Source organism: Myxine glutinosa, chromosome 4 (assembly GCF_964187855.1).
Source record: "Myxine glutinosa chromosome 4, kmMyxGlut1.1, whole genome shotgun sequence".
Lineage (NCBI taxonomy): Eukaryota > Metazoa > Chordata > Myxini > Myxiniformes > Myxinidae > Myxine > Myxine glutinosa.
Genome location: NC_136264.1, coordinates 37,657,192 through 37,683,208, shown reverse-complemented (window position 1 = coordinate 37,683,208; position 26,017 = coordinate 37,657,192). Strand labels below are relative to the sequence as shown.

The 26,017-nt window shown below is 43.8% G+C and overlaps 1 protein-coding gene across 1 annotated transcript in view; it reads right to left on the bottom strand.

Annotated features, from left to right (window-relative positions):
- STAB2 (stabilin 2) overlaps positions 1–26,017 on the bottom strand; it is a 290,004-nt gene that overhangs the window by 196,202 nt on the left and 67,785 nt on the right. Inside the window, exons 19-25 of the mRNA XM_078775203.1 lie at positions 18,094–18,156; positions 17,671–17,766; positions 17,194–17,280; positions 9,709–9,820; positions 8,217–8,397; positions 5,861–5,954; positions 1,408–1,566 (exon numbers count right to left, since the gene is read on the bottom strand). Of these exons, the coding sequence (XP_078631329.1) occupies positions 1,408–1,566; positions 5,861–5,954; positions 8,217–8,397; positions 9,709–9,820; positions 17,194–17,280; positions 17,671–17,766; positions 18,094–18,156 (792 nt within the window). The remainder of the gene's footprint in view (positions 1–1,407; positions 1,567–5,860; positions 5,955–8,216; positions 8,398–9,708; positions 9,821–17,193; positions 17,281–17,670; positions 17,767–18,093; positions 18,157–26,017) is intronic.

Here is a 26,017-nt window from a genome sequence, read left to right as displayed (position 1 = left end):
ATGGTTAGACTCAGAATTAGAGCATGGGGTAATGAACATGGACCAAGTCCATGAAAAGCTGCAGGAGTTTCATCAGTCACCAGAGAAGAGCCTTTCTTATTCAAAGCATTGGCTAAAGATAAAACTTCTAGAGAAATACGAAGACACCTTGTATTTCACAACACAGGAAAGAAGGGCAGATGTACTTTGTCTCAAAGATGGCACCGACAATATTCTGCGAGGGCATCATGCTAATCTTGACCATGGAGATGAGAAGACTCAGATCATAAAGACGGCACTCAAGTTCATATCCAATGATATTGCCTTGATTGATTTAGGTCCAAAGTCATACCCCACCACACACAGTATGACTGACATCGATAGTCAGCTGACACTTGTTCCTGCAAGCCTTCAGATGTTCTTGATTGTCAAGACAGACGAAAGAGTTGCCGTTTGGGGGCAGAATTTTATTAAGGCCTGTCGACCTCGGTCTGGAGTATTGCCACACCAAATGGGGCTTGCCATACAACTTGATCATAGATTTGGGTCAAAATGGATGCTCAACAAGTTCCACCGGCTGGGATACACTGAGTCTTACACAGAGACACAAAACTACAAATACTGCTTCCTTAATAGTAGGAGTGGAGATGATGTTCCAGATACTTCTGGCACTCTTGACCCCATTGTGGAGGAAACCGATGAACAGATCAATGATGAGGTTGCGGTTGATGCTGCGCTTGAGGATCAATCAGTGATGACAGCCAAAGTGCCAGCCAGTGAAAGTGAATTGTCAAGTAATGATCAGGTGGTCTTTATGGAGGTTGGGGAAACAAACAATGCAGTCACTCAGTTTGTTGGAGACAATATCGATTTAAACATTGTCTCTATTCACGGAAACACTCCCTTTCACTCAATGGGTTGGATCGAAGTCACCTCTCCGGCACCACCTTTGCCAGATCCACAGACAACAGCAGCTTTCCCCCGGGTGAAGTTGAAGGCACTCGACAAAGCTAAGATCCTATTCTGGGTTTCCCACGGGAGTTGAACTTCAACATTTTAACACATGTTATTACACACCTTTACAAACATATTGGTGAAGAAATTTTTTGGTAACAATTTAGTTAACAGATTTGTGAAATATCTCATAAAATGCCCTTACTATATGCTGTCCCGGCCACTAAATATCGCATTAACCAAGGAGTGCCATTGGGCACGATGCAATGCTTACAGTGTTAGAAGTTGGAGAAGGAAGGATTTGATGGGGGAATGGGATGCTGTACAAAATGCAGTGGTCCAAAAAGATGGACAAATGAAGGGATAGAGCAAACAATTGACATTCTGGCACAACTATCAAGTCAATAACCCTTGTTTAGCCCTCTGTCTGAATACAAACTTTTCGATTTGTTGCTGAATGAAAGAAAGCCTCACCTGCCCTGGTCCGATGTAAAAGCAAGATGCATTGGGATGACAATTTCCCCTGTCTGGCATCTGGCAGTTGTCTATGGGATAGCATTCCCTGCCATCCCCAGTCCAGCCTTTGATACATGCGCACAGTGCTTGCCCAATGCTACTTGAAAAGCAGTCTGCCTGTGAGGTATGTACCACGGGTGAACACACAAAAAAAACAAGAAACATTAATTGGAGCCAATATCTTGGGGCAAATGAAGATAGACACAAAATAAAAGTGACTCCTTATAACCTTTTGCCTTTATGATTTACTAGCAGGAGTACCTGGCGTTGCCGAGGAGGGAGGGGGGGAGGGGTGAGGAAGGGAGTATATTTATATATACTAGGGCATGCCCGTACGTGGGTGCCGGTTCCTTGCCAAAAAAAAAAAAAAACGCTACCCGTACGCTCTACCCCGCCCGTACGCCCGTACGCCCGTAAACAAAAAAAACAACGCTCTTCGCTTCCGCCCTTCGCTCTGGGAGAAATAATGCGCATAAGAAATCGAGAAATTATTATTTTCTCCGGAAGAAATCGAATTACGAACCGTAATGGCGCACGCGCTCGGCTCGGCTCGCAACAACGCGTTCTGTGATTGGCTGCCGGAAGTGAAGTCTTCACTGTCCGGAAGGTCGCAAATCGCAGTTACGATGAATCGCAAATTAGTTTTATTTAGTTTTAAAACATAGTTTAACGGCAACATAGTTTTCCAATGTGAAATAAATGAATACGCTCTCAAATGTGCCGTCCGAGGCAGAGTCTGTTCGCCACGTTCGGCACACGTGATAGCTCGCTGCTCTCTGATTGGTTGAATCGTTTTTTGGACATAGCTCGGTAACTACTTGTCCGATTAATATGAAACCTTGAAAAGGCACATCCTCGGGTCCCCAGCAATATACCTGGCAAGTTTAAAGTATATCGGACCCGTGGTTGTCGAGAAACAGCGGTCACAGACATACATACATACATACATACATACATACATACATACATACATACACACAGAGATTACTGGAATTATAGATATATATATATATATATATATATATATATATATATATATATATATATATATATATATATATATATATATATATATATATGGGAGCGTACGCTGGATCAGCAGATCGCTGCGTCCTTTGACGACTCCTCAGCACCATCCCGATACAGACCACTGTGTGTGCTATGGAATGAGGTGTTTTTACGGCAGCCAGAGTGCAAATCCTGCCACCAACCTGCGTGAGAGAATACCCAGTACCCTGGTACTCATTTCACCAACCTCAGAAGGATGACAGGCTGAGTCAACCCCACCTGGTTTTAATTCAACAGCTGAACGGGATTTGAACTCAGGACCTTAGGATCCCAAGCCCACCGACCTAACCATTAGGCCAACACCAGGTATAGGAAGGGAGTTGGGGGAGTGGAAGGGGGAGGGGAGGAGTGGTGAGGGGAGAGGGAGGAGAAAGAGATACTACATATACATATTTTGGGAGGGGAGGGGTTGGGGTGGCTTTGACAGGCCCCTCCGTTTTGGGAGAGGCTGTGGGAGAGGAGGAGGAAAAATTTTCTCATGCAAAGAGCGCTTCATTACCTCAGTGTTGCACAGGTAAAAAAGGAAATTGTAATGCCCTCTGCCACCATCACCAGGTGGCGCTACACGGTACACATTTACATAGATAATTTACGCCCTTCTCCTGGTCCCCCACACCCTCGAATGAGGCCGCGGCCACATAGAGTATGTTACCCCCCAGAGAGTTGTATCTGTATTTGTACCCTGAGTAAAGTATAAAAGTGTTTATAGCTGGAGTACCCGGTGTTGCTCAAGTGAAAAAGAAACATTAACATATTTGATATGAATGCAAATATAATGGAAATCAATTACATCCAAATCAGAATCAATCACAAATGTCAAATCGTTGTTTTACCTTTTTGTTGAATATATTGTTACGGTCTGCGGATTAGGATGTTATTTTTACCGAGCGGAGGTATAACCGCGGCCGAACTGTTCTTCCCCGATTCACCCGATTTACCCAAACGTTGGCCGTATCGCGCCACAGCTACTCAATCTGGAAAACTCTAAAGCGACCGAATGCAAAGAGGAAGAAGACGTACAGAAGAGTAACTGGGTTTATTATTATTTACACACATATGCAAAAAGAAAGCAGTCACGTTTATTTACAGGGGACATGAGACGCAGGTGACACAGTGCAAATTACTAGCTTATACTGACTTAGTTTAATTACTACCCAGGACAGAACAAACAAAGACGCAGACTCACGCGGGGAATTGCAGAGTGGATTGGCTGGAAGGAGGTGTGTGGCTGGAGGGGGAGGACGGCACGGAGCTGGCTGGAGCTTGATCCCGCACGGGACGTCGGGCTGGACCTCGACGGCCGCTGATGCCACCGAGCCTGTCGTGTGCGCGGGATCACGGGTCGGAGCTGCTTGGTGGAGCCGATGCGCTGGTGGGGGGTCTGGCGTGATGGGTTCTCTCCTCTCTCTTTCTTGGTCCAACCACTCTTTCTCCACCGACAACTCAACGCAACCACTCAACGCAACCACTGACCACCCCTGACGACCAACTCAGCTCTTGTCATGGACCTCTCTACGCGCTCAGCTCAGCCTTTCTCTCACTTCTCTCCAGCCCATCTGCTTGGGGGACACCCCACGGCGGGTTATATAGGCCCCGCCCCTCAACCTTTGCGAACCTCCCCCAAACGCTCTTCCTCCGCCCTCTCAAACCAAACCCCTCGTGCTTGGTTGGTTGTTCGGGGCCGGGCCACTCCTCCCCTCTCTGACGAGGTGGGGACCCGCCTTTCTTCCCCAACCCTGCCTCGTGGCCAATGGTGGTTGAAGAAAACCGCCCAAAATGCAGTTGGCCATTGAAATGAAATGAAAGGGGATCTACTCTTATTTCACTTGGTGCAATGGAGTATTTAAATTAATGGGAGACACAGCCTTACCCTAAGACACATAATAAGATATAAGCTACTGAACAAGGGTTTTATCGTGTCCTGCAATGTGGTGTTTATGGAATAACTACCGAGACGCCCTTTGACCTTTACACTACGGAGGTATTTACAAGGAATCATTACATTTTACAGAGGGTGATATTTACAACAATTTACTATACAATACAACACAATAAAAAAAAACACAATCCTCATATCCGCAACAATATGCTGGTGAATGTGCCATTCATCACGTTTCTGAGTTAAGTATGACATTCAGGAAGAAGAAGAAGCCTTACCACCAAGTTCGACCGCTTCCGGAATTGTTTTATGAATTGTGTTCAAGGGTCTGGTGATTGTTTTGTATTTAATCATGCGAATGTGTGCTTTTATCTAACTGTCATTAATCATAAAGGCTTAGGCACTATAGAGCGATTTTTAAAAAATAAAAAAAAGAAGATTTTTTTTATTTTTGCGAAAAACACTCCCAGGCACTCACTGATGAATGTCTGAATGCTTGACGGAGATCCGTTCAGTCATCTCTGAGAAAAAAGGCGACAAACAGACCAATGGCTCTTTTATATAGCAGATGACGTTGGATGATATCTGGAAAGTTTTGCTTCGATAGCTTCAGCTGTTTCAGAGAAATAATTATTTATTTGTGTCCTTTGATCCAACATGGCTTCCAGATCATGTGACCTATGATTTATTTGTGAACATCATGGTATCCCCAAGGCTTGGTGAACATGTGTGTGAAGGTTCTCCAAGATCTGCTCAGCTGTTCTGGAGAAGGTATTTAAAAAGGTTTTAGGTTAAATCCAATATGGCTGCCAGACCATGTGACCTGTGATTTATCCATTGGACACCCTATATTCCACAAGGCTACGAGATTATGTTCATGAAATTTCACATTGATCTGGTCAGCCGTTCTGGAGAAGACAATTTTAAAGTTTAAAAAAATGTTTAATCCAACATAGCTGCCGAACCATGTGACCTATGATGTCATCAATTTAATTTTGTTGACCAAATTATCTCCAGATGACTGTCAAAAATTTTCATACTGATCGGATTGAACAATGTACTTGAATTATGACGTCATAATGAAGATACCGATAACACAAGTATTAACATGTTATTCCCCATGGGGAGTACTTGACAATGAGCCATGTTTCCATTTTTTTCCATTGAGTGGTTTTGGAGATAAAGATGTCAGATTTTTTCTTTTTTTCCAAGATGGTGCCTGCACCACTTGACCTATGACGTCATACTTATGACTAAAAAAATTCTACAGGAGGAGGAGCTCCTAAGGTTTGTGTCAATCTGAACAACGCTTGCCAATAAAATGAATTGTAAAAATGCAGACACGTATGTACGACATAAGTATGGATGCAACCGATCGCTTGACCCCACTTTTCGCTTTGCGAGCACAGGATAACAACAGCATTAAAAAAACTCCCAATATGCACCAATGTTTCCACAACTTACACTATAATGGCAGCCACCATTGTCAGGATCATCACATGGATTGAACGGCTCACAGGATGCACCATCACCTCGGTATCCAGGCTTGCACACACATCTGGTTTAGACACACACACAGCGACAGTTTGACTGAATTGACCTGTGAAATTGATTACTTTTATTGTGAAAAGAGGAATATTAGAAGGAAAAGGTTTGGGGGGGGGGGGCATGTTAGCTGTATTTATACCCCTGAAGACCCCATTCAGCCCTTTAACCCCTTCAACCCCCTTTGACCCTTTACGCCCTTTAGAGCCCTTTACCCCTTTACATCCCTTAGAGCCCTTTACCCCTTTATATCCCTTGGACACCTTTGGCCTTTTACACCACTTAGACCTTTACACCCTTTAGACTCTTTCATAACCATTTCTACCCTTTTGAAACATATACACCTTCTTCGACACTTTTCAGAACTATTGACGTTTTAGGACCCTTTGGACAATTTAAGACCATTTGGACACTTTTGGTCCATTTTGCTCTTTCATCCTTAGACACCTTTAGACCCCATTTGGTCCTTTTAAGAGCCTTGATTCTTTAAACACTTTAGTCCCCTTTATGACCCTAAAAACACTTTAGACCCTTAGAAATTTCGAAAAAGTTTCTTCCCAAAATCGGTTTTGATGAACTTTTCCGTGCACTATTTGTGTAGCACACAAATTGCAAAGACTAGGGCATGCCCGTACGTGGGTGCCCGTTCCTTGCCAAAAAAAAAAAAAAACGCTACCCGTACGCTCTACCCCGCCCGTACGCCCGTACGCCCGTAAACAAAAAAAACAACGCTCTTCGCTTCCGCCCTTCGCTCTGACTGAATTGGGAGAAATAATGCGCATAAGAAATCGAGAAATTATTATTTTCTCCGGAAGAAATCGAATTACGAACCGTAATGGCGCACGCGCTCGGCTCGGCTCGTTCTGTGATTGGCTGCCGGAAGTGAAGTCTTCACTGTCCGGAAGGTCGCAAATCGCAGTTACGATGAATCGCAAATTAGTTTTAATTAGTTTTAAAACATAGTTTAACGCCAACATAGTTTGCCAACGTGAAATAAATGAATACGCTCTCAAATGTGCCGTCCGAGGCAGAGTCTGTTCGCCACGTTCGGCACACGTGATAGCTCGCTGCTCTCTGATTGGTTGAATCGTTTTTTGGACATCGCTCGGTAACTATTTGTCCGATTAATTTCAAACCTTGAAAAGGCACATCCTCGGGTCCCCAGCAATATACCTGGCAAGTTTAAAGTATATCGGACCCGTGGTTGTCGAGAAACAGCGGTCACAGACATACATACATACATACATACATACATACACACAGAGATTACTGGAATTATAGATAGACTAGGGCATGCCCGTACGTGGGTGCCCGTTCCTTGCCAAAAAAAAAAAAAAACGCTACCCGTACGCTCTACCCCGCCCGTACGCCCGTACGCCCGTAAACAAAAAAAACAACGCTCTTCGCTTCCGCCCTTCGCTCTGGGAGAAATAATGCGCATAAGAAATCGAGAAATTATTATTTTCTCCGGAAGAAATCGAATTACGAACCGTAATGGCGCACGCGCTCGGCTCGGCTCGCAACAACGCGTTCTGTGATTGGCTGCCGGAAGTGAAGTCTTCACTGTCCGGAAGGTCGCAAATCGCAGTTACGATGAATCGCAAATTAGTTTTATTTAGTTTTAAAACATAGTTTAACGGCAACATAGTTTTCCAACGTGAAATAAATGAATACGCTCTCAAATGTGCCGTCCGAGGCAGAGTCTGTTCGCCACGTTCGGCACACGTGATAGCTCGCTGCTCTCTGATTGGTTGAATCGTTTTTTGGACATAGCTCGGTAACTACTTGTCCGATTAATATGAAACCTTGAAAAGGCACATCCTCGGGTCCCCAGCAATATACCTGGCAAGTTTAAAGTATATCGGACCCGTGGTTGTCGAGAAACAGCGGTCACAGACATACATACATACATACATACATACATACACACAGAGATTACTGGAATTATAGATAGATGATTCTAAACTTGTATATCAAAGTGAAACTGATGTTGAAAAGTAAAACTGAAACTACTGATATGTGAATCATCAAATGGGAAACCAGAATGAAATGCGGTAGGAAATTGCTGAAAGCAAAGCTATGGGGAGTATAGAGAGAGGGGGGGGGGGGGGGGGAGGAGGTCGGGTCGGGAGCTGAAGAAACCATGGGAAGAGGGATAGGTGCCTGGAGGTGGTCAGTTGGTATGGAAAGAACTTTGGTGATCTTCCATTGTCCAAAGGTGACCAAAATAATGCATGTCAACCTAGAACAACCGTGAAAAACAAAAAGGCCTTACCGCAGGTTACCTTCCGATGACTGGCATTCAGCATGCACATGACAGAACTTTCCAGAGGAACCACATGACACGGTACTCCGGTCACATAGTTGGCCCATAAGACCTGGTTTGCAGGAGCCAGTCCGACACACTCCACCACTGCCTGGTCGGTTGTCGCATTCACCATGTAAGCAGGGGCATTCTGCACACCACAATATATATATATATTTTTTTGTATACTGAATCGAGGCTCGTGAAAGAGCTAACATTTACTTCACAAACAATTGACGAAGATTTATACCAAAAGAGACTAAACATTGTTGCACAAAGTACAGAATATCATTCCCTCCCTTTAATCTGGAGAACACACGTCAATTTGCAAGGATTGGAGAACTTAGTGCTGGAGAACTTAGTGTATTGTATTAGTAAACTGTCTTTGTCACATCATAACAGCAGCTCTCTGTATTTTCCTGTTAAATGAGCACAATATATTTTCACCCTTGGATGCAGTGATTGGGCCTCGGAGGCCCACAAGGTTTTTTTTTGTTGCAAAAACTATGCTGTACAATTTTTTTTGGAATGAGCCTAATTTTCACCAACTTTCATGTTGTTACACAAAATTCAGTGACATAAAAAAAAAATTAATTCAGGCTCGTGGGAAAATCTTCATTCTTCACTTATAACCCGAAAATCCGACACGAATGCAGGCCTGGGGCCTTCGAGGCTCTGCATAAATGTTGTTGTACTACTATGTCATATCATTATTTTCTTGATGTGAGCCTCATTATATGCGATGATAACTCGGTTACAAATAATTCAGTGACAAAAATATGAAAATTAAAAAACTTTACGCGAATACATTTGTGGGGCCTCCGAGGCCCAATGGCTGCATAGGTGTAGGATTTGTGACACTTGTGGACATGTACATTCTAAATAAAAGGATTAGTGAATCATTTTTTGAGCAAATACTCCTCCATTAGCCTCAACCTTTTAGAGAAAAAAAGTTGAAAAACCAAGAACAAAAAATTTTTTTCAAAAAAAAAAAAAAACATTCATTACTTGTATGCGATTCTTCCAACTAATAGGATCAATTTTCTGAGCAAATGCACACCCATGAGCATCGACTTGGATTGAAAAAGGATATGAAAGAAAAAAAAATCTATAAAAAAAATAAAATAAAAAAAACATGACACGAATACATCCATTGGGCCTCCGAGGCCTAATGGCTGCGTTTATGTAGGATTTTTGACGCCTGCATCTAAGAGTTAAGAATCATCATCATCATCATCTTGTCATCATCATATTAAGATTTACTTTTAAAAATAAAACAACTCTTCCACATCCTAGGAAAACACATCATTTTATTAATTATATTAGCTCAATTACAGTATTTAGATCTTCATGTCCAGCAAGAAACACAGAGCGCAAAACAAAAGCTGCATGCATGTTGCACACATTATTGATGCGTGGAAGGTAAGTAAGCAATTTACGAGGTATATCATGGTCAACTCACTCTGGTCACAGGTGGGTCCATGGCGGTCTGTTCTGGTACAGACATGGCATGCTGAGCCGATGAAAGCCTTGCGGCACAAGCACGTGCCGTTTCCATCATGTCCATCTACACACTGAATGGGAGAACACAAACAGCTCATCATCATATCCCTGGTAACGTTGAGTTTGATAATTGTGCATTGTTACAAAAAAAAGTGAAGCAATGAAGGCACCTGCATCTCAGGTCAAGCAATATGGCCAACTTTAGCCTTTTTCAGTGACTCAGTTCTGCTCGCCAGCGAAAACCTCCAAGTGAAATATTGTATTGTGAGCTTTCATGTGTCTTTCACTGAGGAGAGGCTTCCGTCTGGCCACTCTGCCATAAAGCCCAGATAGGTGGAGTGTTGCAGTGATGGTTGTCCTTTTGGAAGTTTCTCCCATCTCCACACAGGATCTCTGGAGCTCAGCCAGAGTGACCATCGGGTTCTTGGTCACCTCTCTTACCAAGGCCCTTCTCCCCCGATTGCTCAGTTTGGCCGGGCGGCCAGCTCTAGGAAGAGTCCTGGTTGTTCCAAACTTCTTCCATTTAAGAATGATGGAGGCCAGTGTGCTCTTGGGAACCTTCAATGCAGCAGAATATTTTTCTTTAGGCTTCCCCAGATCTGTGCCTCGACACAATCCTGTCTCTGAGCTCTGCAGAAAGTTCCTTCGACCTCATGGCTTGGTTTTTGCTCTGATATGCATCTTTCTTCTTCTTCTTTTTTGAGGTTTAATGGCGCTTTCAGAGCCGCGAGGCTCTATATACGCCACGCACCCTAACATCCAAACAAACCAACCAGTAGGTTAACACGAGAAAAACTAGAGACTCACACTGCTAACCCCGTCTCTTTGATAAACTTTAAAACTGTTCTACAAAACCCAGGATGTTTCAGATCCAGCCAGCAAAAGGCTTCTGGCAGACCTGACCACGTGATCCCCATTCCGTGGACAGAAAGCTTAAGACGAGATCGAGCATTATTATAACGCGGACAAAAGGAAAAAACATGGTCCAGATCTTCGGGAACCTTACACCGATCGCACCACCCCGAGGGATGGCACCCGATCCTGTGAAGATAAAAATTGAGAAAACAATGTCCAATTCTAAGGCGAGATAAGATAGACTGCTCCCTGCGAGGGAGCCGGGGAGACGACCCCAAGGACGCGATTGATGGATGCACCTTGTGACACCACCTCCCCTTAGGGGAGGAGTCCCACTGACCTTGCCATATAACATTAATTTTCTGTTTAATTAAATTAGAGAGGTCTGCCTGGCCGAGCGGAACTGGGGTTTCGAAATCCAGATTGAGGGCGCGTTTGGCCGCCTGATCACACACTTCGTTGCCTGCAATGCCCACATGGGCCGGGACCCAGCATAGATCGACGACCGTGCCCCTCCAATGGGCCAAACTTATGAGATGAATTACCTCAAGAACCAATTCGTTCCTACTGCCAGGCTGGAACGACCTAAGCGCTATCAGAGCCGAGAGGGAGTCGGAAAATATGACCGCGCTGAGGGGATAAAAGTCTATAATCCATTCAAGAGCCAAAACAATTGCATAAAGTTCTGCCGAAAATACCGACAGGTGGTCTGAAAGCCTGAAAGCCTTGGTCACCTTCACATCAGGGATGCAGAAGGCAGCCGCAGTGCGGCCAAGACCCGGATCTTTGGAGCCATCTGTATAAGCATGGAGAGATTGACTCCAGAACTTGTGAATGAATTCCACAGCCATGTTACTTGTCGCGACGGGATTGTCCCTGTCTGTCATACTCTGTAAATCCAAGTGAATTCTTGGAACCACGAGGGTCCAAGGCGGCCATAGGGACACTTATTGGCTGTGTTAACCGGGGGGAGGTCCAACCCCAACCCCTTAACCGCCCTAACACACTTGAGACCAAAAGGGGGGAGCTGACGGAGATTACCGAGAGCATGATACTCCCAGCAATCCAGGAACAGAGAACTGCCAGGATGATTTACCCCGAAGGAAATGCATTTGGACCAGTATTTGAGAATAGACACTTCCCATCGAAGTGACAAAGGCAGCTCACCCGCTTCAACCAGGAGAGCGCTCACTGGAGAGCTTTTAAAGGCACCAAGACATATGCGGAGAGCTTTGGACTGAACTCCTTCCAACCTCCTCCGGATGGACAGGGACATGTCCCAAAAGGCTTGACACCCGTAATCAAAGTGCGAACGTATTAGAGCTCTGTACAAGATAAGGAGGCTATCCTGGTGGGCACCCCAAGAAGTACCCGAGATACAACGGAGAAGGGTGAGACCCTTCGAGCACTTAGCTACAAGTTTGGCACAATGGGCATTCCAGGTTAAGCCCTTATCAAAGATCACCCCCAAAAAGGGGACCACCGGAGAGACTTCTAGGGCCGTGCCATTGACTGTTAATCTGACGTCCTCAACCTTTCTCTTGAGACTAAAGATTCCAAGCTTAGACTTAGGCCCAGAGATGGCAAAACCCCATTTTGCAGCCCACTGCTCAATACTGACAACATCAGCCTGAAGGCGCTTGGAGATGAACGCACAGTTCCTGCCCCGAACCCAGATAGCTATATCATCGGCAAACAAAGACAAATTGCCCCGCACCCCTGGAAGAGAGGCAACATCATTTATCATTATGTTGAAAAGAGTGGGGCTAATACAACTCCCCTGAGGAATACCCTTTTTAGTGAGAAACACGGAGGACAGAGCAGCACCAACACGCACTTGAAAAGATCTGCCAGACAGGAAATCACGGACCCACCAGAAAAGTCTGCCCCTGATGCCTAACTGGTGAATCTTAAACAGAAGACCGTCCCTCCAGACAGAATCATAGGCCTTCTGAATATCAAGGAAAACCCCCAGCACCGACTCGCGGCCGATGAAAGCCTTCCTAATGTCATTCGCCAGAGAGACTATTTGATCTGAAGAGGACCGACCCCTCCTGAATCCACTCTGACATCTATTAAGCAGATTATTCTTTTCTAAGTAAAATATCAGGCGTTCATTAACCATCTTCTCCATAAGTTTGCTAACAACAGAAATAAGAGCTATAGGGCGATAAGAGGATGGGTCTGTAGGATCCTAACCAGGCTTTAGAACAGGAATGATTATGGAGTGCTTCCACGCACCAGGGAGCCTACCTGAAGCCCAGACCTTATTGATCAACACCTGAAACACTTCCAAGACACTATCATCCATGTGCTTGAACATGGAGTGAGTGAGCGAATCAGAGCCAGGAGCACTATTCTGGGACTTGGAAATGACCTGCTTTAATTCACCCAGAGAGAAATCCATGTTAAGCGGGGAGTTATCCGGGCTCACATCACAGAGAATGTCTTTGTGCTGGGAGACAAACTGACGCTTGGCCTCACCTGACTCCGAATCGACAGGATCATCACCTGACTGATCTGAAAAGAAGGACGCTAAAGCAGAGGCCTTCTCCTGGCTTGAATAAACAGGGGCGTTATTGCTGACCAACCAAGCTATCGACCACCCTCCACCATTCCTACCATACATACTTCTAACCCTACGTCAAACAGAACTAATGGAGGTGTCCGGATTAATAGACGCACAAAATGCTCGCCAAGACTCAGACTTGGCGCGTCTAATTACCCGCTGAGCTTGAGCTCTTCTTCTCTTGAACTCGATGGCATCTTGAAGCAGCAAGGATTTCCTAACTTTTTTAAAGGAAGACTTTCTGGCCTTAATGGCCCTCGCGCATTCCTCATTCCACCAGGGAACTTTAATTCTCTGACCGATCTGACCTTTACAAGTGGGGATAGACTCGAGAGCACTGCGATAAACTCCTTTGACTAAACTATTACTGAAGATATCAGGATTCTCGTTAAATAATTCAGGCTTGACCACCTTGGAGCAACATCTGGAAAACTTACCCCAATTAGCCCTGGAGAGACTCCAAGAGGGAGGCCTATCCAACCCCTCCAGATCTCTCTCCAATTTGAGGTGAGTGGACACCGGAAGGTGGTCACTACCCAGACTGTCTGGAAGAACCCTCCATTCACACCTTGCTGCAAGCGAGGCAGAGACTATCGTGAAGTCAAGAGGGGAAGACCGACCAGAGCCAGGATTTATGAAAGTTCCACTACCATCATTCAGTATTACTAAGTCAAGGTCGTCCATCACCTTCTCCACACAAGAACCATTACTGTCCGTGAGCTTAGAGCCCCATAGAGTGTTGTGGCTGTTGAAGTCACCGCACCAAAAGATTGACCCTTCGCACTTGCATAAAACCTCTTTAAGCGCAAGAACGTTCAAAGAGAGACACGGATTATAAAAGTTAACCACTGAGAAGGTCTCACTATGGCTAGGAAATAAAACCACATTACACTCCAACTCCACGTGACAATCAATAACCCTATGAGGAACTCCTGACCTCACAAAAACCCCACATCCCCCCCCCACTGCCCCTAGCTCTATCCCTGCGAATTAACAAATAATTTGGAATCCTATATGAAATGTGGCTCTTTAACCAAGTTTCTTGGATACATATTATATCTGGTTTTACTATGAGATCACTTAAAAATTTAATAAACTCTGAACCGTGAGCAGGTAAACTTTTCGCATTCCATTGAAGGAGCCTCAGTCCTCAAGAAAGGGGGGGTCTTTCTGAGGCCTGGACTTCGACCCGCTCCTCTTGTGCCCCAACAGAGCGTGGATCTGACCAATGGAAAATTCCTCCCAACCCAGATGCTTAGCCGCGGCAACCGACACAGCACGGATTTTGTCCGTTCGACTAGATGCTACTGCAGAGCAGTTGATAGATTCGGAAATAAACGCAATAAACGCGTCTTTAGAAATATTTAAATCGGAATCAGATTTGGCTCTCTCTGATCGACACTCGACTCGCTCAGTTTCAGTCTGGACTCCTACTGTTTTGGTAGCGACCTTCACTGAGCCAATGAGTTACGCAAACCTGCATACGAGGCAGGTTTAGTCCCAGAAACTTTCGAAATGGCTTCAGCGTAAGTTAATTTTTCCTTTACCTTTACTGCTGAATTCGCGCTGCTTTTTGAAAAACCGGGCAGCCTCGGAAAGCAGAGCTGTGCGCCCCACCACAATTCCCACAATGCATTTGCTCACTCGAGCAAACACTACGCTCATGATCGCCATTGCATCTGCTGCAGTGAATCTTGCCCCGACAAGATGGGGCCGTATTCCCAAACCTCTGACACTTGTAGCATCTAAGAGGAGCCGGTATGTACTCTCTTACCGTGAAGGCCAAATAGCCGGGCAAACACTACGCTCATGATCGCCATTGCATCTGCTGCAGTGAATCATGCCCCGACAAGATGGGGCCGTATGCCCAAACCTCTGACACTTGTAGCATCTAAGAGGAGCCGGTATGTACTCTCTTACCGTGAAGGCCAAATAGCCGAGCCGAACCTTTGATGGAAGGCAAGGACCAGTGAAGGACAACAAGACTGATAAGGTGTTCACCTTCTCTCCATCCCTAAATGTGGTAAGACGGCGAGCATCAGTCACTCCACTGGAGGCCAAATAACTCTTAATCTCTTCAATTTCTATGGATGAATCCACCCCATAGATGACACCACGACATTCTCTCATGTACTTCGGGATTTGACACGAAACACAGACCTCACCAAAATGGGATGCTTTCAACACCTTGTCCCTTTGCCCGGCTGACTTGCACTCAAGGAGCAGGTCGCCCGACCGAAGCACTTTCGCAGACATTACTTCCCCGAACTCTTTCTTTATGAGCTCTGCTAACTTTATAGGATTGGACAGACCCACACGATTAGGCCTCTCAACGGCCGCCACAATGACCACAAACTTATCGAGCGAATCGACGGGGTTGCCAGAGGCCTGGGAGAGGGAAGCCCTACGCTTGGGCTTCCCAACTGAGGACACCTCATCAGAGGACACCTGGCCTCCCCTCTCTCTCTTCCGAGGTTTGCTAACAGATTTAAAAGACCCCTCCTCATCCTCCCCCGAGGGACTCTCCATTTATTCCCACTAGCGGGAATTGAATCTGGACCGGGAATCAAGCCCGGAAGTGCGAGCGACGAGACCGCAATGAGACCGCCACGAGACCGCAACAAAAACTAAACGAGGATCACGCAGCCCGATCGCCACACCCTCAACACCTCCTGTTCGTGCCCTGATATGCATCGTCAGCTGTGAGACCTTATATAGACAGGTGTGTGCCTTTCCAAATCATGTCCAACCAATTGAATTTACCACAGGTGGACTCCAATCAAGGTGTAGAAACATCTCAAAGATGATCAAGAGAAATGGGAGGCACCTGAGCTAAATTTCAAGTGTCATAACAAAGGGTCTGAATACTTATGTCAATGTGATATTTCAGTTTTTTCTTTTTAATAAATTTGCAAAACTTTCTAAAATTCTGTTTTCTCTTTGTCATTATGGGATATTGAGTGTAGATTGATGAGGGAAAATTGAATTTAAACGATTACAGCATCAGGCTACAACATAACAAAATGTGAAAAAATTGAAGGGGTCTGAATAATTTCTGAATGCACTGTATTTATATCAGTACTCACAGTTTATACAGCTCCTACTTTCGCCCTCACTCCTCCCCAACATGATTAATAGTAAATATCATCATTTTACACTTACGCTGTGCATTTACAAGCCCCAGATATGACCTTCCCATTGATGTTAAGAAGCAACCAAACCAGTTACAGTGTCTTCCTCTGGGAAGTTTGCCTGAATGTTGGTAATGACAGCATCGTCTTTCCAATTGCAGACATTCATTAAATAAATCACCAAGCCTGCCAAGTTCACACAACATAATCTTGCAGAATACAAAGTCCATTCACTGCCAGGGATGATCAGGGATGGGTAGAATGCTCCTGTCCACAGCCCGTCCACAAGCCTTGCACCAGCCCACAAGTCTGCAGTTTTTGCAGTCGGGGATGCAAGAGATGAACTTTTTGGGAGAGCTTATCAGAAAGTTCACCAAATATTTTGTTGTGCAGATGCACACCCCTTTCTCTCGTGTACTTTACAAGTATTATTAGCTTACCTTAGAAGCTCTGTGAGCCATTTTAGGTAACAATCCTTATCTGGCATGCATGATACAGTATATGTTCCCTGCCCCGATGACCGCCGCTGCTAGGGGTTTCAGCATATGCACACCGAGCACTCTACCGAGTGCTGTTGCAGTCTCAGATTGATAGGATTGCCTTTCTCAGTCAATTCAATTCCACTTCTCTTTGTATATCCGAAAGGTATCCACTCAATTCTCTTGATTTTAATTCCATATGGACTCATGATTTGCTGTTCCTCCCCACTCCCAGCCTACCATTCACAGGTTATAATCTTCCTATTCTCATATTTAGTCCCAATTAACTTAACCTTTGTTTTGTTTTCTTGCAGCAAACTTCTAATCCTCCTGAATATTTAATTATTTCCCTTTGGGTAAGATCAGCATCTCGAATCATTATTAGACAGTTAAATATCCACATATCTCACCTGACCGCGCCCATAACATGGTGTCACGAATCCTCCGGGACAAGGGAGACAATCTGGCCCATAGAACCCTTTGCAACAAGTTGGTATCTGTAGGAAAGCAAATATAACAAGGATGATGATGACAAAAAAGGGAATTTACATCACTCATCCTTCTTAAAGACTTTCTCTATAACTTACTACCGCAGACTAGACGGCTACGTCAGTCAATGTCGATGTCTTAAATTATCAATGTACATTATATCATCATCATATTCATGATTATATATGATGAAAAGTGAAATATCATGAAAGTACTAAAATCGTCAACAAACAGAAGTAAAATAGTTATTACTAGCTGATATCCAAAAACCAAACATTTGCTGATTGTCCCCCTCACCTCCACCCTGAACCCCCACAAATTTTATGAAATCATGTTTGTTTGGTTTGTACTACAAGTGTGAATAACTTCCATTGTGCTGGAAAAGGTGATGTCCTCACCACAATACTTTGGTTGCAGTATAGAGCACAGCCCGTCTTAATAATCGGAAGACCATTTTGAGTCATTGCGTAAAAACAGCTTGTCCTGTTGAATACCTGGTGAAAAATAAATGAGTTATAAAATAATCCAACAATAAAAAAACAGGAAAAAAACGATTAGACCGTCATGGTCACATGACATTCCCTTCCAAACACTTAAAACAAAAAAACAATGTCTTACAGACAAGACCAAAGAACAATCTACCATCATTATCCACAAAAATGTATATTTTCTGTTCTGAAATATGTAATGTAAGTTTTTTTTTGTGAAGGGAGGTAGGTTTCAGGCCTGGGAGACTTCACAATCAGCAGACAGCAGTCAAAAAAGAAAAAAAGAAACATACTCTTTATAATGACTGCGAGAAGTTGGGTAAACTTTCTAACCGTGTTGATGGCCCCTGGTGGACATTCAGGTTTCTTGTCTCCATTGCAGTCAACGCACTGCCCCTACGCACAAACAAGAATTCTGAGGTCATGCCATAATCACGTAAAAAGAAACACAGGTTTAAGTTCCACAAACACAAGGCTTCTGCACTAAGCGATCATATATATATATATATACATATATACTGTATATATATATATATATATATATATATATATATATATGTATATATTATATATATATATATATGTATATATATATATATATATATATATATATATATATATATATATATATATACTGTATATATATGTATATATATATATATATATATATATATATATATATATATATATATATATATATACTGTATATATATATATATATATATATATATATATATATATATATATATACTGTATATATATACTGTATATATATATATATATATATATATATATATATATATATATATATATATATATATATATATATATATATATATATATATATATATACTGTATATATATATATATATATATATATATATATATATATATATATATATATATATATATATATATATATACATACATATACTGTATATATATATATATATACTGTATGTATATATATATATATATATATATATATATATATATATATATATATATATATATATATATAGATATATATATATATAGATATATATATATATAGATATATATAGATATATATATATATAGATATATATATATATAGATATATATATATATATATTCTGCATAATCCACTATATATATATATCCTGCATATACCACGATATATATATATATATATATATAAGTTCAAAACACACCTGGTCACAAGTGTGCCGCACTGACCGGGTCCTCAGCATCATCCCGTTTCGGCCCTTCAACCTCGATACGGTCAGCTAAGGTGGGCCAGCAGGGGAACGTATACATCCACATGCAGCAACTGCACCTGGATGCGTACATACCCCCACCCCCAGCCAGTGCGAACAACAACAACAACAACAACAACACCACCTTCACATCCAGAATCCACAGCACCAAACAAACATGGTGGAACACTCAAACACCCACCTTTATACCCTTCACCACTCACCAACAAAACACACCAGATCATTCATACACACACATACACACCCATACATACAGAACACCAACCAAACAACCACCTACACTTGCATCATACACCACTGAACACACAAAAACACACACTCATGCAAAAATTAATTCATGCAAAAACACACACCCTCACCCACTCACTCATATACACAAAATAAGAAATAACAATGGTAACAAAAACAAAAAACAAACAAAAAAACACACACACACAACCAACCTACACCGTTCGACGTGCCTCCATAAACGTCCTCCATATCCGTCCTCAAACGTCCTCCATATCCAAAATGAGCCTTTCAAGGCAACCTGGGCCACCTTGTCACACATCCTCATTCTTTCTGTCCCACACATTCTCAGCCTAGCAATAAATGCAGAAAAGGAATTGCCAATATACCCTCTACACCCCACCTCAAATGGCTGACACGGAACGCGCCAACCCTTCTCCAGGCACTCTGCCTCCAGCTCACTGTACTTTACTCTCTTCCTCTCGTCCACCTCCTCCATGTTCTCTTCCCAAGGTACCGACAACTCCCCTAAGATGACCTGTCTTGTTGCACTTGACCAAATGACAATGTCAGGCCACAACCTTGTCACACAGATCTCCTCTGGGAATACCAATTGTGGCTTTAGGTCTGCCACCACATGCCAATCACAAGCATCTGACAGCCCTCTTGCTTTCCACCTCCTCCTCCTCCTCCTCCTCTTTCCACCTCTTTCCACTTGGCCCTCTTTGACAAACCACACCTCTCCCCCATCAGTCTCCTTCTCCACTCTTCTCTCTCTCGATCTCAGCACCTATTGTTGCACCATCTGCACCACCACCGCCAGCACCTGATCATGTCGCCACCTGTATCTTCCTGCTGCCAATGCTACTGAGCATGCACTCAGTGCATGCTGCACCGTTCCCACACCTCCATACAAATAACATCTCTCCTCCTGCAACAACCCCCACAATCTCAAGTTTACTGGTGATGGAAGCACATCATACGTTGCCCGCAACAGGAAATTCAACAATATTGGCTCCATCCTCCAAATCTCTTGCCACTTCAATATCCTCACCCGCACACCTTCCCACTTAGTCCAAGCACCTTGCTGTGCCTGACCGACTGCTTTCACATATCTCCCCTCCTCTTCCTTTCTTCTCAACTCCCTCTCAACCATCTACCTCCTCTCTTTCACACATGCCTTTCCCCATCGCTCATGCTCCATCCACCCCAAGCCATGCTTCCCATGCTGTACCATCCCCACGACCTCCTCCTGTTGCAACTGCTCCTCCATCTCGTCCACCTCTGCTCTTGCATTCCACTTCCGACTTCCCTTCTTCTCAGGGAGAGCATTCTTTACCACTGCATCACTTGAATCCCGCAACATCATGAACTCCCGCACCCTCACCACCTTAAACTCCTTGGTTAATGATGTCAAGGGAAACTGGAGTTTTCCACCCTGACCAGAAAAGCAATGTTCGTCAAACAGTGTGACACTCCCAACTACCTCCTCACAAACCCACTCACCACAACCTCCATCCTCTCTACATGCCCAATTGCAATATCATACATCATCAATGGCCACAATACTCGTGGCATCAACCCAAACGTCAAACACCATGCCTTCAACTTACCTGGCAAACCACATCCATCAATCCTCTTCAAACCTCTCAAAAGCTTGCTTCTGACCTCCTCCACTCTTCCCACATCATTCAACTCCACTGTATACCATCTTCCCAAAATCTTCACAGGGGCCTCTACCAATGATGGAACCACCTCCCCTCCCAGCTCAAACCTGTGCATGTTATCCACCACTCCTCGTCTCACTACCACACTCCTCGACTTTCTTGCTTTAAATCCCATTCTTGCCCACCGCATCAACCTTTCCAGTCGTCCCAGTACCTCTACTGCTGCATCAGCGGACTGTTGGACAACTGTCAGGTCATCCATGAAAGCAAACATTGCTGGCAACCTCTGACCAGGGGCTAGCTCCACTTCTTTCCCATGTCCACTCACCGCACGTATCAACAACTCCATAACCAGCACAAACAAAATTGGGGAGATGGTACATCCCATCGGGATCCCCACTTCCAACTTTTGCCACTCTGTTACATAGGACTGTGTCGCAAACCGCATCCAAAACTGATCATAATATGCCATCAAAAAATCCCTAAATCTCCGTGGCACCCAAAATAAATCCATGGCATACCTGATCAAGGCGTGCGGCACTGACCCATATGCATTCTCCAAATCCAGCCATACCACCGCCACATCCTTCCTTTGCCTCTTTGCCTCCTGTAACACTTGCCAGACCATTGCCGAGTGTTCAATGCATCCTGGCGATCCTGGTATTCCTGCCTTCTGCACAGAACCATCCACAAAACCATTCCCTCTGATGAAGCCTGAGAGCCGTGCCGCAAAGACACTCATCAATATCTTCCCATCTACATCGAGCAATGATATTGGTCTAAACTGCTCCAGTGTCACAGCCTCCTCCTGCTTTAGAATATAAACTCCTTCCGCCCTAGTCCATTGACTGGGCACCACTCCTTGCCTCCATACCACCTTCAGAGCCTTCCACAGATACTGCCTGATGCCTTCACAACTCTTAAACACCTTGTATGGCACTCCACTTGGTCCTGGAGCCGATGCCGCCCATGCCTTCCTCAAAACTGCCTCAATCTCAGCCATCTTTGGCTCTGACAAATCAAATGGAACACCTGGCTCTGTCGGTCTCACCAATCCTTCGATGTCCTCCACCACTTCGTTCCTCCTTGTGTCTGCATACGTGACACGCAGGTGACCTTCCAACTCTTCCTTGTATATATATATATATATATATATATATATATATATATATATATATATATATATATATATATATATGTTCTGTATATACCAGTATATATGTATTTTTTTTAGTTTTATTTTTATTTTTTAACAAAGTAAAGGTTTGGAGAAAAGCAGCATTGAGATGAAAGTAGTAGGAAGGCCTCCCTCAAATCATATAAGAGCATGGGCGTATGAGCCAATTTTTTTTAGGGGGCGGCTACAGATTTGTCCAAATGATGGTTATGTTGTCCGAATGTGGCACTTTAATGACATGCAGACGTACTCCAGGAAGTGTTGTCACTTCCTCCAAGCTCAGTGGCAATGTTATTCATTTGCCTGTCCATCTATGAGAGGTGCGCGCGCGTGTGTGTGTGTGTGTGTGTGTGTGTTTTAGCTCTACTACGAGCCATAGAACAAGTCAAATAAAGCACTTAAGTCACATGAATGATTAAAATCCCAAAATTTTAAGAACAACAATTAATGAAAAGGAATTGATCCTTTAGAAGAAGGCGGATGACGTATTCCTCCTGCGACAAAAGAAACGATGTGTTTCTGTGTAAGCATGACACACATTCAAGGACGGAGATGCATCATTTGGAAAGTGATTGAGAGCGGAAAAGGCCTCGGGAGTCGGGCAGAGCTGCCACTTGCCAGATGTATAATACATTAGATATTTATCGGAGTTTTACTACTATTTTAACCCCAAAAGGATTACGATTGATAATTTCAAAAATGGTCAAATATATGACAATTCACGTGAGTTTTTACATCACAGGCAAGCGGCAACTTTTCTGTCATCTCGCAATATTTTATCATCTCATGATATTTTTATGCCAAAATTATAAAAGCAAAGTTGGCTTTTGGGGGATCATTTCCCCCCTTTCCCACCCCCCATCCTCCTGCCTCATATGTCCTTGTATAAGAGCATATTTAGCAAAGAACAGAGTATTCAACAAGTATGGGTTGGCGAGAGAGCAGCAATGGGAATCAATCCCACACCACTCATCGGCAGAGAAGTTCATGATTGTTGCAATGTCTCCAAATAAACTATGGATTGATTTGAATTCCCTTTACACTAACTAAGGTTAACGCATAAATGCTGTTCTTACATTAATTAACAGGATTAAATAATTAAGTTAATATATGTGGGAAAATTACATGCCCAGACCAGGAATCGAACCCAGGTCCTCTGTAGCACTGGTACGGTTTTCCAGAGGACCTGGGTTCGATTCCTGGTCTGGGCATGTAATTTTCCCTCAAAACGTAGTGGAAAGAAAATTTTAAAATGACTAGAACGACACACTTTGATGTCACGACGTCGACAGATATGCCTCCACACACATTATTACATCATTACACATACTTGTACCACGTTTGATTTAAATCTATTCAGCTGTTCTCAAGTATCACATTTTTACCTGACATGACCTCTGACCTCACAAAAATCACAAAATCACCTCACTCCTCAACTTTAATGCCAAAACATAATCAGGTCATCTTTGCATCATAATATTGTTGCGGTTTTGAGTTTGTACAGTGAGTATAATAAAGGTAAAAATTTCCCCCTCATAGTTAGTCACACAAGCAACATGTTGCCTCGCGATAGTGTAGTTATTTATTAGCATTTGTGAGCTTAGTCCTTTTCCATTGTTAGTTCTGCGTTGAGTAGAGTCAGGAGAATAGGCCCTACTTCTACCGACTTTCCAGCTTCCCTAGCCTCATGCCCCTTTTCGCTGACTTTGGTTCATTTTGGGCGAATTAACACGACGCAGTCTAGGAGGGTCGGGGCGGAGCGGCAGAAGCGCTGACGGTAAGCACGAGCCACCAATCAGGGCTCAGAGGTGGTGGCGGCGGCGCTGCGTCACAGGGCGTGGTAAGAAGGTTCGAGATGGTTCCAGGAGGTTCGGGGGCGTAGCTATATAACCCGTTGCACAAAGCCCCCGAGAGGACTGCTGCCTGAAAGGACTCTCGCTGATGAACGAAGGACTTTCCCAGAGAGAACTCGTGCGCACTGACCAACCAAGAGGATCGAGTAAGAGGAGTTGTGAGCGTCAGAGAACTGTGAAAGATATGCAGGTAAAGAAAGACGCGCATGAACCGAAATACGCGCTATTATAAAGCGACGCTCGGTTGAGTTGGAGGCTGATCGATATACAGTGCATTAAGTCGCGCGAGTGAAAACGGCTGTGTAATCGCCAGCCGCACTGAGAGTCCCGCATTTGCCATTCCACCTCACCGGCTGCCTTTGTTCAGGAGACGCGCTACGAGGTTCCTTCCATCGCCTGCTGCCATCTTCGCAGGACGTGCTGGGACCGTGGAGAGCCGGACGGGGCCGTTCCTGGATGACCATTGACCACGTCGACGCGTTTGGCTGAACATCAACATCTGCAATTCCCTGTGTGAGTGTGACGGGCCCGAGTCCGGAGGATAAGATAAGACTGATTAAGTGCTGCCCTGTGTCTCTGCATCCCCGATTGTTGTATATACGTGTGGGAATAATTAAACCTGCGTTCTTCCTTTCTTCCATTCGATCGTTCCTGTGGTTTCTTCATTGGCTAAGCATGGTACGAATAGGATTGCTCGAATCGGGTTCCACTACTAAACTGCACGGACCACGTGGTACTCAATCCGCTCAGCGTACGCAAACCACACGTGGCTCGTGCGAGGCTTGCTTCCTCGCTTCCGTGGCGGCGCAAGGAATTAGATACGAGTGAGAGTTGGTCCCGAGACCCTACTTTGCGTGTGCCTGGAAGGGACGTTACAAGTCTCGGTTCCGTCAAGCCCAGAAAGAACAAGGGGATTAATCCCCCCTTGGTAAGGGGAAGAAGGGCGGCAGAGAACCGCAACAATATATACGAGTTCTTATACCAAGTTTGGCCAAAATCCCATCATTGGTTCACAAGTTATGGTGGTAACAGGATTTTTAAAAATCTAACATGACCTCTGACCTTTGACCTTTGACCTCATGACCCCAACATCGAATCAGTTCATATTTACCTCATTATATATACCTGCACCAAGTTTGACTAAGATCCCTTCAGCTGTTCTCAAGTTATCGCGGTAACGAAAACGTATCACGGACAGATGGATGGACAGACGGACGGACGGACAGTCGGACGGACAAACTGAAAACATAACTTCATTCATAACCACTTCATCGACGGAGGCATTTAAAAGAGCTGAATTGCGTTACTGTGTATAGCTTCTAGTATCATATTTAGCCACCTAATTTATGAAATTTACGTTGCTCCTACCCTGAAAGTTTCGTCTCACACTGACATGTGGTTTCTGAAAAAAAACGAAGTTTAGCCCATACCGACGTACATAAAGTATGGACAGACGGACAACCCAAAAAACATAATGCGTCCAGCCACCTTCGGAGGCGGAGGCATAAAAACCAGTTTACAATGTTTCTATGCGCTTGTACTGCATTGCAATACAAACAATATGAAAGTACACTCCGAAAACAATATGAAAATTGACTCACCACTTTGTAATGTTTTCCTTCTCTTGATTTCGCTCTTGCAAAGTAAACCGGTTCTTCTGGGAGTTTGTGTTCGTCATATATTTATTTCGTCGTATATTTCCTTTTGCCCATATCATATGTCTATGTCTATGTCGATTCATCTATTCCAGTGAAAATTAAAAAAATTTTTGCTTCATTATAATATATGATTCGGCATACTGAAAAAACAATTGTACGTCGTTCGTGGTTGCGTGATTGCGTCATTTTGACGTGATGTTGTCGATCCTCCCATAAAAGGTCATGTGATTTGTGTGGTGTGTCACTCATTTCTTGTCAGGTATTACTGTTTGTGTTTTTAATTAAACGTTGGGTTATTTATATTTGACCTTGAATTCCTGTCTCTCCTCTGCTAACTTTGAGACAAGTGAATAAATAATACTAGATTTATAAATAAATAAAGGTGTCATGTGTTTTTGTGCCCCCCTCTGGAGTT